At 41.7% G+C, this 15,364-nt stretch overlaps 1 protein-coding gene and 1 long non-coding RNA gene across 2 annotated transcripts; one reads left to right on the forward strand and one right to left on the reverse strand.

Annotated features, from left to right (window-relative positions):
• Nucleotides 1-6,248: 6,248 nt before the first annotated feature.
• LOC114823209 (uncharacterized) lies at nucleotides 6,249-7,313 on the reverse strand. Its single transcript, XM_029098646.2, has one exon. It carries the CDS (start codon nucleotides 7,311-7,313, stop codon nucleotides 6,249-6,251), a length of 1,065 nt encoding a protein of 354 aa, XP_028954479.2.
• Nucleotides 7,314-12,771: 5,458 nt separating this feature from the next.
• LOC139190477 (uncharacterized) lies at nucleotides 12,772-14,830 on the forward strand. Its single transcript, XR_011574712.1, has 3 exons — nucleotides 12,772-13,259; nucleotides 14,210-14,276; nucleotides 14,356-14,830. It is a non-coding gene; the product is annotated as an uncharacterized lncRNA (long non-coding RNA).
• The last annotated feature ends 534 nt before the right edge of the window (nucleotides 14,831-15,364 follow it).

Below are 15,364 nucleotides of genomic sequence, written 5' to 3' on the forward strand. Positions count from 1 at the left end.
CAATGTGGTATCTATTTAAACTTATGTCTTTGAAACTCAACAAATTTCAAGTAGATCGAGTAGCATACAACGCATTTTGTATGGAAAATATTGTTCCATTTGGTAACATAATCTAGGCTTTCCCTGAGCCTTCAATTACATCTGATTGGTCTGATATTGTTGTTACCCTTACTCTTGTAAGCATCAAGCTTGAAAAATACTTTCGATCACGAAGTATTGTATGTGTGGTTGTGCTGTCTGCAAGACAAATATCTCCGACATTTCTCATGTTCTAAGAATAACCATAGTTTTTATCCATGCTTTCTGAGTAAAAGAGATCACAGTTAAAAACAACTTATAACAGGAAATTTAAATGCCACTTTTATTGAATTGAAATGCTAGTTTTAAACTACAAGTTCATAATTATAAAAGTACATCAAACATAAATGATTCAGTCGGACCGATACACTTCATTCCCCCTTTCCATAATGAAGTTCGAGATATCTAGATGGGTTGTGTTCAACTGTCCTGTTAAGTCACACACTGGATCAGGTATATCCATTGGTCTAGCCTGGTCGAGGAAATTAGTCTCGACACCCTTCTCCTTAAGGAAGGCTTGATATAGATCCACCAGATGTTTTAAGGTACGACAAGTATGCGCCCAGTGCCCATCGCCACCACACCTATGGCAAGCTCCATCAGAGTTTCTAGGAGCATTGTTCATACGAGCTTTGCGTTTGTGGCGTTTTCCATTTTTAAAGCTCGGGTCTGAATTTTACCTTGGAACCTGGTTGTGAGACTGACCACCATAGTTCTTGCCTTTCCTGTTCCACCGACCTCGCTTGTGGCCACGTCCTCATTTATGATTATCGCCACCAGAGGATGCGGCGTTCATTTTGAGGGAAGCAGCATTCACTTCTGGGAATGGTGCAAATCCAATAGGTCGGGACTGATGATTTTTCATCAGGAGCTCATTGTTTTGTTCAACTACCAAGAGCACAGATATCAACTGGTTGTATTCAGTGAAGCCTCACGCGCTATACTACTACTGCAAAAGCACGTTGGAGGCATGAAATATGCTGAAAGTCTTTTCCAGCATATCTTCCTCAGTAATGATATCCCCACAGAGTTTCATCTTAGAGGTAATTCTGAACAACGCAGAATTTTACTCAGCCACTGACTTGAAATCCTGAATCCTTAGGTGAGTCCACTCATAGTGAGCTCTTGGAAGAATAATTGTTGTCTGGTGATTGTATCTGTTTCTCAAGGCCTTCTAAATAGCTAACAGATCTTCAACTGTTAAGTATTCACTCTTTAGTCCCTCATCAAGATGGCGACGAATAAAGATCAAGGTCTTTGCCCGATCTTGAGAGGATGAGCTGTTCTCTTCCCTAATGGTATCTTCAAGACCCAGATAAGGTAATTCTTCCCTGCTTCCAAATTGATCTTGGTATCCAGTACCCGGATAAGGTAATTCTTCCCAGTAATGTCCAAGGCAGCAAAATCAAGCTTTGCTAAGTTCACAATTTTCTTTTCTGAAAGAAAAATGAGACGTGTAAGAACTTGTAATAATATGTATTCCTAAAGGAATATAGTGTTAGAACTTCGGGTTTTTACAAATTTTTCATTTTGATCTTCGGGCCAAAAATGATAAGCACTCAAAACTTCAGGCTCGAGATTTTCATAATTAATGAGAAGAGCGATTGTACAACACTATTCTCATCGAAACAATTATAAGATGAGCGATTATTCCGCACCACTTCAACAGCAGGAAAATTTAAATACGCAGAGTAGGGTGGGCGCTTATACCGTACCACCTAAAATTGCAATGAAATTAAACAACAGGCAAATTTAAATATGCAGGGTAGGATGGTCGATTATACCGCTCCACCTAAAATTTGGAGTAAAATTAAATCTGCAGTCCAAGATAGGCGATGATACCGCACCATCTTGGATTGCAGTAAAATATAAATAAACACTAGGTTAATAATCAATAGCTACACCAAACAAGAAATCAAAGATATATGTAATTGTTAGGTTGAGAACTAAAAGCAAGCATGGTGCAAACAGTTCTTCGCAAAGGTATGTCCAGCAATTGAGGCAGAGGAAGAAGATGAATAATAAAATCCTTAGAGGAAACTTTTTTTTTCTTTCTTTCGGTGAAGGTAGATGGAAACTATTTAAGGTTAGAGAGTCGTACTGATAACGTGTTATAAATAGGCAAAAGTTAGAGAGATAACCTTTCTAAGGACAAGAGCGAAGCTGGTGCAAATTATCACATTATAACTTTAGTAGCTATAACACAAAAAGGATGGCATATAAAGAGAGTGAGGGATACTGATATTATTTCTCTTGCTTTCTTTCGCAGTGTGTTTGATAACAGACGGAATACTCTATTTATAGAGCGACTCTCGTAACTACAACCATCAAAATATAATGATGATACTTTTGAAAGTATCAAACACTATTACTTACTATTACTAAGTCGTTACAACTTTGAGTGGGCATTCATTATTCATCCACTAATTCTATAACAATTTTTCTTATGATATGTTGGATTTAAATGAAAGAATGTACATGTTTTAGTGCCTTTATAGCTAGGGAAAAGAGATGATTGAATTGCAATATTATTGGCTTGCACAAAGACTTGTTAGGCTCCATTTTAATCTTGGGAATTATTTGTCATCTTGTTAAGCCCTAGTACTAAAAAGCTAAACTTATTCTTAATTAAACTTTTATCCAAGTTTGTCATTTTGTCCAACAAGGAGCGGTTGACTTGTCAACAATTTTGTGAAACAAACTTTGGCATGTGACTACCACATTAAAGGGATAGTTTTCTTCCACTCGAACCGACAGAATAAAAAAAGGCTTGCATTCGCTTTATCTCTGTTCGTGTCAGGAATTTCCGTCGGGGATGTTTCCTGGCCAACGAGCACACAGCTCCCCTGGAGGTTGGCGCCGGTTGAGGGTTGCTGTCGGGCTTCTGCTTCACTATCGGGCGTTGTCGGGCAAGTCTCGTCGGGCAAGGTTCTTCGGGCAAGGCTCGTCGGGCAAGGCTGAAAGAGAAGGACAACGTTAACTTTGAGAAGTGCCTTTGTGGGGCCTTAGGTGTAGGCCTTGAGGCTCACAATCAAGGTTAACATTTAGGTGCTCAGGCGTGCCACTGCCATCTTTAGCATGGCAGATGTAAAATAGATGTCGCGATTTAGTTGCATATATGTATGTATCCAAGAAACCGTGTTAGTTATAACAGGTGCCTTTGTGGGGCCTTAGTTGTAGGCCTTGAGGCTTCCCATCAATAACTAAACCGGTGCTCGAACACATCATATTTGTTCTCGTGATTGCCGGAGTTTTCTAACTATTATACTTCTGATTACCCGAGTCCAAGAAGTAGAATGAACCCAAATAGGTGCCTTCGTGGGGCCTTAGGTGTAGGCCTTGAGGCTTCCCATCAGAGTTCATTCTTATACTTCGACTCTTTAGATCGCAGAACGGAATGAATCCAAATAGATGCCTTTGTGGGGCCTTAGGTGTAGGCCTTGAGGCTTTCCATTAGAATCCATTCCATGCTCAAGCGTTCTATGGTAATCATGATATAATAGAAAGAAAACTAGAGGGTAGGTTGATTACTTGCGCCCCACGTAACTTTGGACTTCTCGTTTATCAAGGACTGTTGTGGATGGGTTAAGTCCACATAAGGTTCTTTTTTATGCCTTGAGGCCAAGGACTTTTAACTGATCAGATTTACATGCCCGAGGGCTTAGGACTTGGATCTGGTTTGAACACTGACGATATATTCAAATCGGATTCAAGTACTGAGAAAGCCTTTTAATAGTCATATTGCTAGAAATAACTTGCATATAACTAGAAGTATACAACATATTGAAAAGACAAAAAAAAAAGCAAAGAAGGTCGGGCAAGGTTAAACCTTATCGGGTAAGGTTACTCGTCTTGCAGGTTCCTATCTTTGTAGTTTTGTCAAAGGTCTGAAAGCTTAGAGGGATAGAGAGAGAGATTACAAAAGATGAATCGATACTACAGCAAGGTTGAACAAGGTAGCAGAGCTATTACAAAGGGTTGAAGAGAGGGTTATCCCGAGGGGGATGAAGGCTTGTCCTGAAAGGGATGAAGGCTGACTACAGCTTTGTTTTGAAGGCAAATCTGGCTTTGAGCAGAGTTTGTGCTTGCATTTGTTTGTTTGATTGAGTGTCTTTATTTCTGGTTTCTCCTTCTTCTTATATAGACAACTCGGCTTGGCTTTTTGTAGCAGCAGCCTTGCCCGAATGCGGTTTGAGGGTGATGACTCATCGGCTTTTTTACATGTACTGCCATCATAAAGTACTTTATGGGCTGTGTAGCTAATCAGTCTATACCACTAATCAGCCTTTGGGTAGGTAAGCAAGTGGTCTTCATGAGCTGCACCAAGTCAGAAAATGATCTTTCTGCCTTCTGGGTTTTGACTGGGCTTCGGTTATCTTCCCTTTCGGGCCTCCTTTTGGGCCAGCTCCTTTCTTGAGCCCAAAGTTAACTTTTAATCCAAACAGTGCCCCCTTCAATCAATGCTAAGGTTGGAATCCCAGGCGCCATCATTGATTGAATATCCGCATGCGTGCATCTCAATCTTTTGGAACTTCGTGTTTTCTAGACAGGATGAAGGCAACCCCGTGCCCCTTGCTCTTCTCACGACCTTTGAACTATCCCTTGGGGCTCTATAAATTCTGGCTCGAAATCTCTTCTGTCAAGCCATCAAATCTTCTTCAGCCTTTTCCTCCATCATCTTCGAGCGTTCAGAAACTGAGCAATGGGTTCCTTAGGCTTTGAGTGGGATTTCCTAAAACTCCCTTTTCGTGAGAAAAAAGGCTTTCCTTAAAAGACTGCTATCTCCAACACTCTTGGTCGAACACCTCACTATCTCCAACACCCTTGGTCAGACGGTTTCCTCTCGCAGGCTCGTCTTCCCGCTTGTTGTGGTGATAAATCGGGCTTGACCATCACCTATGGCGATGGTCCTGTATGAGGATCCTCTACCAGGCCCATGTTGGCCGTACAACCCGATCATCTAATCGGGTTCCATCCATGAAGACATCGGAAAATCAGCTGAATATCCCATTACACCTAGAAAGAGAATTGACTGTAATGCGTTGGCTTAGACCTTTTTGTAAATCTTATCAATTTGTCGAAATGAAATATATATTATCTCAGCAACTCTTGTCTTTCCATTTTCTTGAATGATTGATAAATATACACTGCACATTGATATCCCGAAGCTTGCCTTACCTTGCATCTTCTTCGATATAACAGTCTCTGACATCCCACAACGTAGGACAATATTTCTTTAAGAATCTAACATTAATGGGATGTCTATGCCTGTTTCCCTCAAGGTCCGCCAAGTAGTATCCTCCTCTATCCAAAACGCGACTAATAATGAAAGGACCTTCCCATGTCGGGCTCCATTTCCCAAAGCCCTTTAGCTGAGCTCCTAGAGGGAGGACTGTCTTCCATACTAAGTCTCCCTCCTTGAAGGATTTCATCTTCACCTTTTTGTTATAAGCTCGGGCAACGGCTCGCTTCCCTTCTTGAATCTGGTTCAAAGCTTCAATTCTGGCGGCATCCAAGTCTTCAATTCCTTGACACATGGCTTCGACATACTCTTCACTATGCAATCCAAATTGATTTTGAATTCTTAAAGAACTCACATTGATTTCCACGGGGAGCACTGCATCTTGCCCGAAAGTTAAAGCATAAGGAGTTGTCCATGTTCCTGCTCTTTTAGAAGTTTTGTATGCCCACAAAGTGTTCCCCAGATTTTCATGTTATTTTTCTGGGCTATCAATCACCATTTTCTTGATAATGTTGACCAGGATCTTGTTACTGGCTTCTGCCTGGCCATTTGATTACGGGTAGTATGGACTGGACTGGATCATCTTTATTTTGTACTTACTTGCAAACTCCTAAACTTCTTTTGAAATAAAAGATGGTCCACGATCTGTCACAATAGTTTCGGGCACCCCATATCTGTGCAGGATCTTGGTCTCGATAAAATTTTTTACTGTGGCTGAAGTTATGGATTTTATTGCTGATGCTTCCACCCACTTGGTAAAGTAATCCGTTGCTACAATTATGAAGATATGCCCTTTGCTAGAAGCTGGATAGATTTGCCCGATGAAGTCCATTGCCCATCATCTGAAGGGCCAAGGCTTGACTACTGGATTTAAAGGCACTGAGGGCACATGCTGGAGAGGTCCGTGCCTCTGACATTCTTCACACCCTCAGGCATAAAACTTACAATCTTTTTCCATGTCGGGCCAGAAATAACCATACCTCCTAAGCAACCATCTCATCTTCGTTCTAGCCTGATGTGCTCCACATACTCCTTCATGTACTTCGGCCATTACCCTCATGGATTCTTCTTGGCCCAAGCATTTCAACAGTAACCCATCTGGAGTTTTCCTTAGCAAGTTCTTCGCCCATAAGACATACTTGGTTGCTTGCTGTCTATCCTTCTTGCTTGTAGGCGAGGAAGGATCCTTCAAATGATGAATAATAGGTGACCTCCAATCTTCTATCTCGGCCTCTAGCACCATTATATCTAGACTGAATCCCCTTTCTAAGATGGAATGGAGGTTTCTTCTTTGGATCTCGACATCTACCCCATATTTCCTCTCCTGTATTGGCACTCCTGAGGCTAGTTGTGCCATCTCGTTGGCCGCTAAATTGGATTCCCTGGGAACATGATTGACTGATATCTCAGAATCCCAGACATTCAATAATTGCGTAGCTGCCAAGTAATACCCCGCCATGGTAATATGTCTGCACTTGAACTCCCCATTTAACTGGTTTATTACCAACTCTGAATCCCCAAAGACCTCTACCTCTACTGCCCCCAGATCCATCAAGATTTCCAGACCAATAATTAAGGCCTCATACTCTGCCCGATTATTAGTATTCCCTTGGTAGTCCAAGAGAAATGAATAATAATGATAAACTCCCTGAGGGTTTACAATTACAATTCCTGCTCCTGAAGCCTTCTGAGTGTGGGATCCATCGAAATACAACTTCCAATGAGTGATCCAAAGACCAGCCACTCTTCTTATCTCTTGCTGGACCCAGTCTTCTTTGCCCGAAATATCTTTTCTCGGCGGGATCCAAATGCTAGTAACCTCTAAGCTTCCCGGGATATTGATCACCTCACTTGAAGATTCTTGATGCTCGGTCAGGAAGTCGGTAATTGCTTGACCTTTGACTGCCCTTTGGGGTACGTACTGAAAACTGAATTCCGATAAAGCTAGAATCCATTTCCCAATCCTTCCTATGAGCATTGGCTTTGACAACATGTACTTTATCACATCTGTCTTGGCGATGATGTGCACGTGACAAGGTAACATGTAATGCCTTAATTTACTGGCAGTGAAATATAAAGCCAAGCATAATCTCTCTACCGGGGAATACCTTGTTTCTACCTCGGTCAGAATTCTACTGAGGTAGTACACTGCCTACTCATTCCCGCCTTCATTATTTTGGGCTAGCAAGCTCCCGATTGACTTTTCAGAGGCAGAAATATACAGCTTCAAGGGTTTTCCCCTTTGAGGTGGCACCAACACTGGTGGAGAAGTTAAATAGGCCTTGATGCTGTCAAAGGCCTGTTGGTGCGGTGGTCCCCATTCAAATTTCTCTTTATCTTTCAACCTTAGTAAAGGAGTCAGCGGCTGGATTTTGCCTGCTAAATTAGCAATGAATCTTCTCAAAAAGTTAATTTTGCCTAGTAACCTCTGGAGTTGCACCTTGTTGGTAGGTGAAGGTGACTCCATTATTGCCCGAGATTTGTTCTTATCCACTTCTACCCCTCTTTGATGCACCAGGAATCCCAAGAAGTTGCCCGCTCTTACTCCAAGCGCACACTTCTTTGGATTCATCTTCAATTTGTGGATCCTCATCCTTACTAGTGTCTGTCTGAGATCTTCCAGATGCTGTTCTTCTGTATTGGACTTTACCACTATGTCATCGATGTATACCTCCATTCTCTGGCCAATTAGATCATGAAAGATGGCATTCATTGCCCTCTGGTAAGTTGCACCAGCATTCTTGAGCCCGAATGGCATGACTAGATATTCATATGCCCCCACATGACCGGGACACCTAAAAGCTGTTTTATGTATATCTTCTGGAGCCATCTTTATCTGATTATACCCGGCATTCCCATCCATAAAAGATAGGACTTTATGTTTTGCTACTGCATCTATGGATAAATCGGCCATGGGCATGGGATACTCATCCTTTGGTGTAGCGCCGTTAATATTTCTATAATCCATACAACATCGTACCGCTTTTGTTACAGCTTTTAAAACGGGTACGATGTTGGCTAACCATTCCACATATTTGGCTGGTCTGATAAAGCCAGCTTTCGCTAGCCTTTCAATCTCTTCTTTGACCTTTTCTTCTATCTTCTTTGACATCCTCCGTGGTGCTTGCTTGACAGGTTTATATCCCTCTTTGATGGGCATTCTATGTTCCACCAAGGTTGGATCTAACCCTGGCATCTCGGTATAATGCCAAGCAAAACAGTCTTTGAATTCTTGCAAAAGACAAACAATCCTTGCCCGATCATCAACCCCCATTAAACCACTGATATGTATTGGTCTCGGATCCTCCTCTGTTCCTAAATTAATAACTTCCAGAGGATCCTGGACTTCTGGTGGTGGCTTATCCGGTTCTGTACACAAAAATTCGACCAGCTCCGGGCTCTCGGGCAAGTCGTCTGGCCCGTCTAGATCATATATGCACTCGGCCATTTGAATGGCCCTATCCAGTTATTCTCTGCAAGATTCCTCCTTGCTTTCATGCTGGCTGGTTGAAGTTCCCACCTGCCATTCCTGTTCTTCCCTGTCCAAGAAATCCCTTTCTTGCCTTCTTCCCTTCCCATACACCAACAGTCTTTTAATCAGGGATCTGACTGCCATTACCTGATCTCTCTTCTTTTGTTCAGTCATTGATGGTGTAGGGGATTTGGGAGGATACAAGGTCTATCCCACTCCTCTCTAGTAAGGAGCATGAGGATACAAGGTCTATCCCACTCCTCTCTAGTAAGGAACATTCCTTGTTCCAAAAGCTTTTAGGCCGTCACCTTGGTAGGGCGGCCGTTCTCGTCAGCTCCTGAACACTTCAAGATTCCTACATTGGGGTTGTAGAAACTTGCTTCCGCAACATTGGCTGTGGGGAGAAATGGCCGTGATTTAGCCTCTACCATCTCTCAAAAGCCTGGTCATTCTATGCCTGCTTCATGATAAACAGCCACTTGTTGATGAAAAGTAGAGGGTATGGCCAAACCTTGGTGGATCCAATCTCTTTCGAGTAAGGCCCCATAAGTGGAAGTGCAGTCCACCACAAAGAATGCCAGCATTATCTTTTTAGATCCTAGATCCACTTCTAGAGGCAATATCCCATGAGTCTTAGTGATAGCGCCTGAGAAGCTAGAGACTGTGAGGTCTGTGGGAATAAGATCCTCCGTGCCTCTTCCCATCTTCTTCATCTGCTTGGCTGGTAACACATTAACAGCTACTCCTCCATCAATTAGAATTCTTTTGAAGGGCACACCTTCTAGGTGAGCTGTAACGTATATGGGTTTCAGATGATTGGCCAACGAGCTGTTCGGGCAGCTAAACACCATCTCATCTGTGTAAATCCTTAGAGGACCGCCTTTGGATGCTTCTGAAGATTCAGCCTTGCCCGAGCTTTCTTCTTTAACTACCTCTACATTGACATGTGCCATCATTGGCTCAGTTGTCAAGTAATCACCCTCCATAGTAGCGGGTTAATCAGGTCTGGCACCAAACGTGGCGGACAACACATATGTCATGTTGATATGGAAATTACTAGGCTAGGGCAGATCTTCTTTATTGCCCCCAATCTGGTCCATAAATTCATCCAACCAGGTCATCGCATCAGCTGGAAGTAATGGTTCTGGTGCCCCCTCTTGTTGTTGTTGGTTCAAGTCCGCATACAGTGTTTGTTTTGGAACTTCACCAAAAGGATCCACCAATGGCAGAGAATGAAGTCTCTTTTCAGATGAAATAGTTCCAAAGCAAATAGGCTCTGGCTTCCACCCAGGGGTTGGCACCATGATTAGATCTTCTTGAGCTCTCATCAAGATCCTATACTTCCCAGGATGTTGGCTTTGCGGCACGTGATCCCCCTCGCCTTCTGTCTTGCTGTTGGCCTTTTCCACCTTTTTCTTACTTCTCCAACGGAGTTGACTACTTCCCCTAGATGTTGTTTTCTCCAACTTGTGATTTTTGGAGGATTCGGATGTTGTGGGGGTCTTCAGGGCATTCATGTAGGCTTTGTGCTGTCTTTGAACCCTCCTGACCATGGAGGCTCCCATTGGTTTGGTAAGCTGTCCGTTCTTCCCGACTACATACCATTTTCGCCCGAGGTAGGCAGGATGCTCTTTTCTAACAGGATTGGTCATGCCATCAATCCTCTTGATTTCCCTCCCCATCTGGCCATATTGAGGATGATCTGTACCCCTTTGTATTTTGGCTTCCATATCTTTTGCTTCTTCAGAAACTTCATGGTTTCGAAATACTTCTGACAAAGCTTTGGGTTGGGAATCACCTCCTAGTCGTTGAAAAACGCTTCGAGAAGTGTCCTTTTTTGTTGCCTGCTTAATCTTTTCGCGGGCTTCTCTTCTGACGTCTTCTTCCTTTCTCCTGATTAGTTCACGGTCAATGAGGACTCCAGCCGGGGGAATTTCGAGCTCACACTTGCATTGGCACTTACTGCACATAACCATCCCTTTGATTATGGCTGCTTTTGGATATTCGGTTGTTTTAATCACCCCTCCTGTAGGTTTTTCAGCCAATCTCTTCTCTTCTGGTTCCCTTGTAATTCTTTCTTTTCCCTTCTCAACCCATGTCATATTGATCATATTTACAGGGACTTCTGAAAAGGGAACTGTAGGTTTGTCTACCACCAACTCTTCAGGCGGGCTGGTTTTAAGTCTCTTTCCCTCGGGAGGAACCAGGTCTGTTTCTTTTCTGAAGCCGGTGGAAGCTTTCTCCAACCTTTGCAACATTTGTAGTAACGTGGTTTGTAAACCTTCTGGCATTTTGACATATATCTTCTGATCAGAGGGATCCCACCGGGCGTGCCAAAACTATGTTCGCGTCAGGAATTTTCGTCGGGGATGTTTCCTGGCCGACGAGGGCTGCTGTCGGGCTTCTGCTTCACTTTCGGGCGTTGTCGGGCAAGTCTCGTCGGGCAAGTCTCTTCGGGCAAGGCTCTTCGGGCAAGGCTCATCGGGCAAGGCTGAAAGAGAAGGACAACGTTAACTTTGAGAGGTGCCTTTGTGGGGCCTTAGGTGTAGGCCTTGAGGCTCACAATCAAGGTTAACATTTAGGTGCTCAGGCGTGCCACTGCCATCTTTAGCATGGCAGATGTAAAATGGATGTCGCGATTTAGTTGCATATATGTATGTATCCAAGAAACCGTGTTAGTTATAACAGGTGCCTTTGTGGGGCCTTAGTTGTAGGCCTTGAGGCTTCCCATCAATAACTAAACCGGTGCTCGAACACATCATATTTGTTCTCGTGATTGCCGGAGTTTTCTAACTATTATACTTCTGATTACCCGAGTCCAAGAAGTAGAATGAACCCAAATAGGTGCATTCGTGGGGCCTTAGGTGTAGGCCTTGAGGCTTCCCATCAGAGTTCATTCTTATACTTCGACTCTTTAGATCGCAGAACGGAATGAATCCAAATAGATGCCTTTGTGGGGCCTTAGGTGTAGGCCTTGAGGCTTTCCATTAGAATCCATTCCATGCTCAAGCGTTCTATGGTAATCATGATATAATAGAAAGAAAACTAGAGGGTAGGTTGATTACTTGCGCCCCAAGTAACTTCGGACTTCTCGTTTATCAAGGACTGTCGTGGATGGGTTAAGTCCACATAAGGTTCTTTTTTATGCCTTGAGGCCAAGGACTTTTAACTGATCAGATTTACATGCCCGAGGGCTTAGGACTTGGATCTGGTTTGAACACTGACGATATATTCAAATCGGATTCAAGTACTGAGAAAGCCTTTTAATAGTCATATTGCTAGAAATAACTTGCATATAACTGGAAGTATACAACATATTGAAAAGACAAAAACAAAAGCGAAGAAGGTCGGGCAAGGTTAAACCTTATCGGGTAAGGTTGCTCGTCTTGCAGGTTCCTATCTTTGTAGTTTTGTCAAAGGTCTAAAAGCTTAGAGGGATAGAGAGAGATTACAAAAGATGAATCGATACTACAGCAAGGTTGAACAAGGTAGCAGAGTTATTACAAAGGGTTGAAGAGAGGGTTATCCCGAGGGGGATAAAGGCTTGTCCCGAAAGGGATGAAGGCTGACTACAGCTTTGATTTGAAGGCAAATCTGGCTTTGAGCAGAGTTTGTGCTTGCATTTGTTTGTTTGATTGAGTGTCTTTATTTCTGGTTTCTCCTTCTTCTTATATAGACAACTCGGCTTGGCTTTTTGTAGCAGCAGCCTTGCCCGAATGCGGTTTGAGGGTGATGACTCATCGGCTTTTTTACATGTACTGCCATCATCAAGTACTTTATGGGCTGTGTAGCTGATCAGTCTATACCACTTGGCCTTTGGATAGGTAAGCAAGTGGTCTTCATGAGCTGCACCAAGTCAGAAAAGGCTCTTTCTGCCTTCTGGGTTTCGACTGGGCTTCGGCTATCTTCCCTTTCGGGCCTCCTTTTGGGCCAGCTCCTTTCTTGAGCCCAAAGTTAACTTTTAATCCAAACAATCTTATTTTTATGGAGTCACAACCGACATACAGTAGCAGCAGAGCAAGCGATTTCAACTGAAAAAAAGTTAGAGAAAGATGGTGAAACACCAATTCAAATTAGTTTCTAATTCGTGGGTAATTGACAAGAGCACAAATTCGGGATATTTGGTTTCACAATCATTTCGATTGCAGGGGAGATATTGCTATTTTCAAATATGGTGGAAGTCAAACAGGGAGATGCTATTGTCGTTCATTATCATGCAGAGAGTTGAAGAAGTCGTCTAATAGAAATCAGTGAAGGTGATTTAATGTACAAAGTGGCAATAAAGGAATTCAAGAGTTTATCATCTTCTATTTTTTTATATATAAAATTGGCTATTGTCGGTTACGGAAAATGAAAAGAAACGGCTGGACAATAAATTGGGCTTTTGGAGAATCAAAGAAGGAACCTGGTCATAATTGAAGAAGAGAAGAAAAAGAGACAAGTTGGAGATGGAATTGGGAGATTGAGGTGCGGCAGAATACGGCATTTTTCAAGCTTTTTTTAACTAAATTTTCTTTTCAATTTTATGATGGATTCAGTACTTATGTTTTGGAACTAATTTCATTTTGCTAGGGTTACGATGTAGCCTAACCATGATTGTTTAATGTTTCAGTTTAATTATTTATGAATTTGCATTCCCTTGAGTATCATTTTGATCTGCTTATGAACTTGATTTTAATTTATGTGATTAGCTACCACTTGGGTTTGAATTGAGTGTATATGATGCGAGTTAACACAAATGCCATGTTGTTAATTCAGTTTTAGTGCCTTGCAAATGGTACCATGAATTCCTTGATGTAGATGTCATACACTAGGTTTCACGCGGTCTTTTATTTAGTTCCAATGAACACATGTGTGCTTGGTAGTCTAGATGCCATAGATTATTAGCACATATGAGTATACGTAGTAATCTAGATGTTGTGGATACTATATGAATTAGAGGAACTAGACCCCGTCAAGTTGGATGTATATTCATTAATAATTAACTGTTGGAATTGAGTAGGATTGGTTATGGTGAATCGGATGCTCTAGTATCTTTCAGAATTGAATTATAATTTGTTTTCATTGTCGTTGTCATCACTTAGTTAAGTTCATTTCATTTTCATTTACAATCACAATTTCAAAATTCTTTCTCCAATCATCAATTTTTCTATTGCAATTCAAGTGCAATTTAAATAGAGTTAGATCATTAGAATTATAACAATCTTAGTTGGAATGATCTTCTGCTTGCTTGATATATTATACTACGATTTGTACACTTGAGAGCATTAAAATTTGGACTTAATTGGGTTGATTTCGGTTATAATCTAATTTTGACAATAACCATCTACATATTTAAAGGTATAAGGCAAAAGCAAAAGTTTACAATCCTAACGGCAGAAAGCTTGATTCTAAAACAGTCAACCATTTCTTTGTAGGGTACGCTTAAAGTTCAAAGTGATTCAGATTTTATGCCCTGGTAACAATTCGAAATTGTTGAAACTGGTAAGACAGTGTTCTTAGAGTATGGTTTGGATACTAATCTGGTTCTAAGACTGATGGATTCATGGATTCATCCTTGAAGAAGAAGGTGAAATGGAGTCAAGATAGAACAAGACAAAACAACAACAACAATAGTTGAGACCACTGGACATGTAGAGGAAGGTGTGAACGATGTTGATGATGACTTACAAGCTAACAATGGTGCAAGCACAAGTGGGCAAGAACTAGCTCAAAATGATGTCATTAGTCAAGTTGGTAGAGCAATAGAACACCAATGAATCAACAGCAGCAAAACCAAGGCACTATCATTGTTCAACATGATCCTGCTCCTTTAAGAAGATTAACTAGGGTAAGAAAACTGACAATTTCAGATGATTTGGTGTACCTAACAGACACTTACATTAATTTGTTAGAGTTTGATGATCCTATAACCTCTATAGAAGCTGTCTCGAGTTCAAATGTTGATAAATGGACGGAGGCGATGCAGAGTGAACTGATCTCAAAGGAGAATATTGAGGTTTGGGAGTTAATGGAACATACAAAAGGAATTAAGCCAATAGGCTTCAAATGAGTATTTAAAACCAAGAGAGATTTGAATGAGAATCATGGTTCTAAAAGATACTAGATGCTAGTCGGATGACTGTCTGGGACCTAGGGGACTAGGCAGATTTTATAATTTTTATTAATTTAATTAAATTTATCATAACAAAAGCTAATTATACTTATAATGTGCTGTTATTATTAACCCCAATTTAAAAGTTAATAAGATTGTAAGCATATAAAATGGCCCAGCCCATCCCAACCCACCCCACACTTTCTTTTCTTTTTCTCCTCATGTCTTCTGCTGCATCAGACATCTTTCTTGTATTATAAGACTCCTCATTTCCATCAACTAATTAAAATAACCAAATCGTGCCCCTCTCTCTCTCTACTTTTTGGTTAACACCCTCTCTCTCTCTCTCTCTCTCTCTCTCTATTATTGTAATCAGTTTCGTTTCCATCGCCTCATCTATGTCTTCAAGAAAGGGGGTTGTTGCTTCTCCTCTCTTCTCTCCCATCATTAGACCTCTTCCACCACCTCCAAAAGCTAC

The sequence above is a fragment of the Malus domestica genome, chromosome 02 (genome assembly GCF_042453785.1).
Source record: "Malus domestica chromosome 02, GDT2T_hap1".
Lineage (NCBI taxonomy): Eukaryota > Viridiplantae > Streptophyta > Magnoliopsida > Rosales > Rosaceae > Malus > Malus domestica.

What these genes read in the sequence shown, in the direction of transcription:
- LOC114823209 (XM_029098646.2), bottom strand. Translation starts at nt 7,313, where the DNA reads ATGTTGTCAAAGCCAATGCTCATAGGAAGGATTGGGAAATGGATTCTA.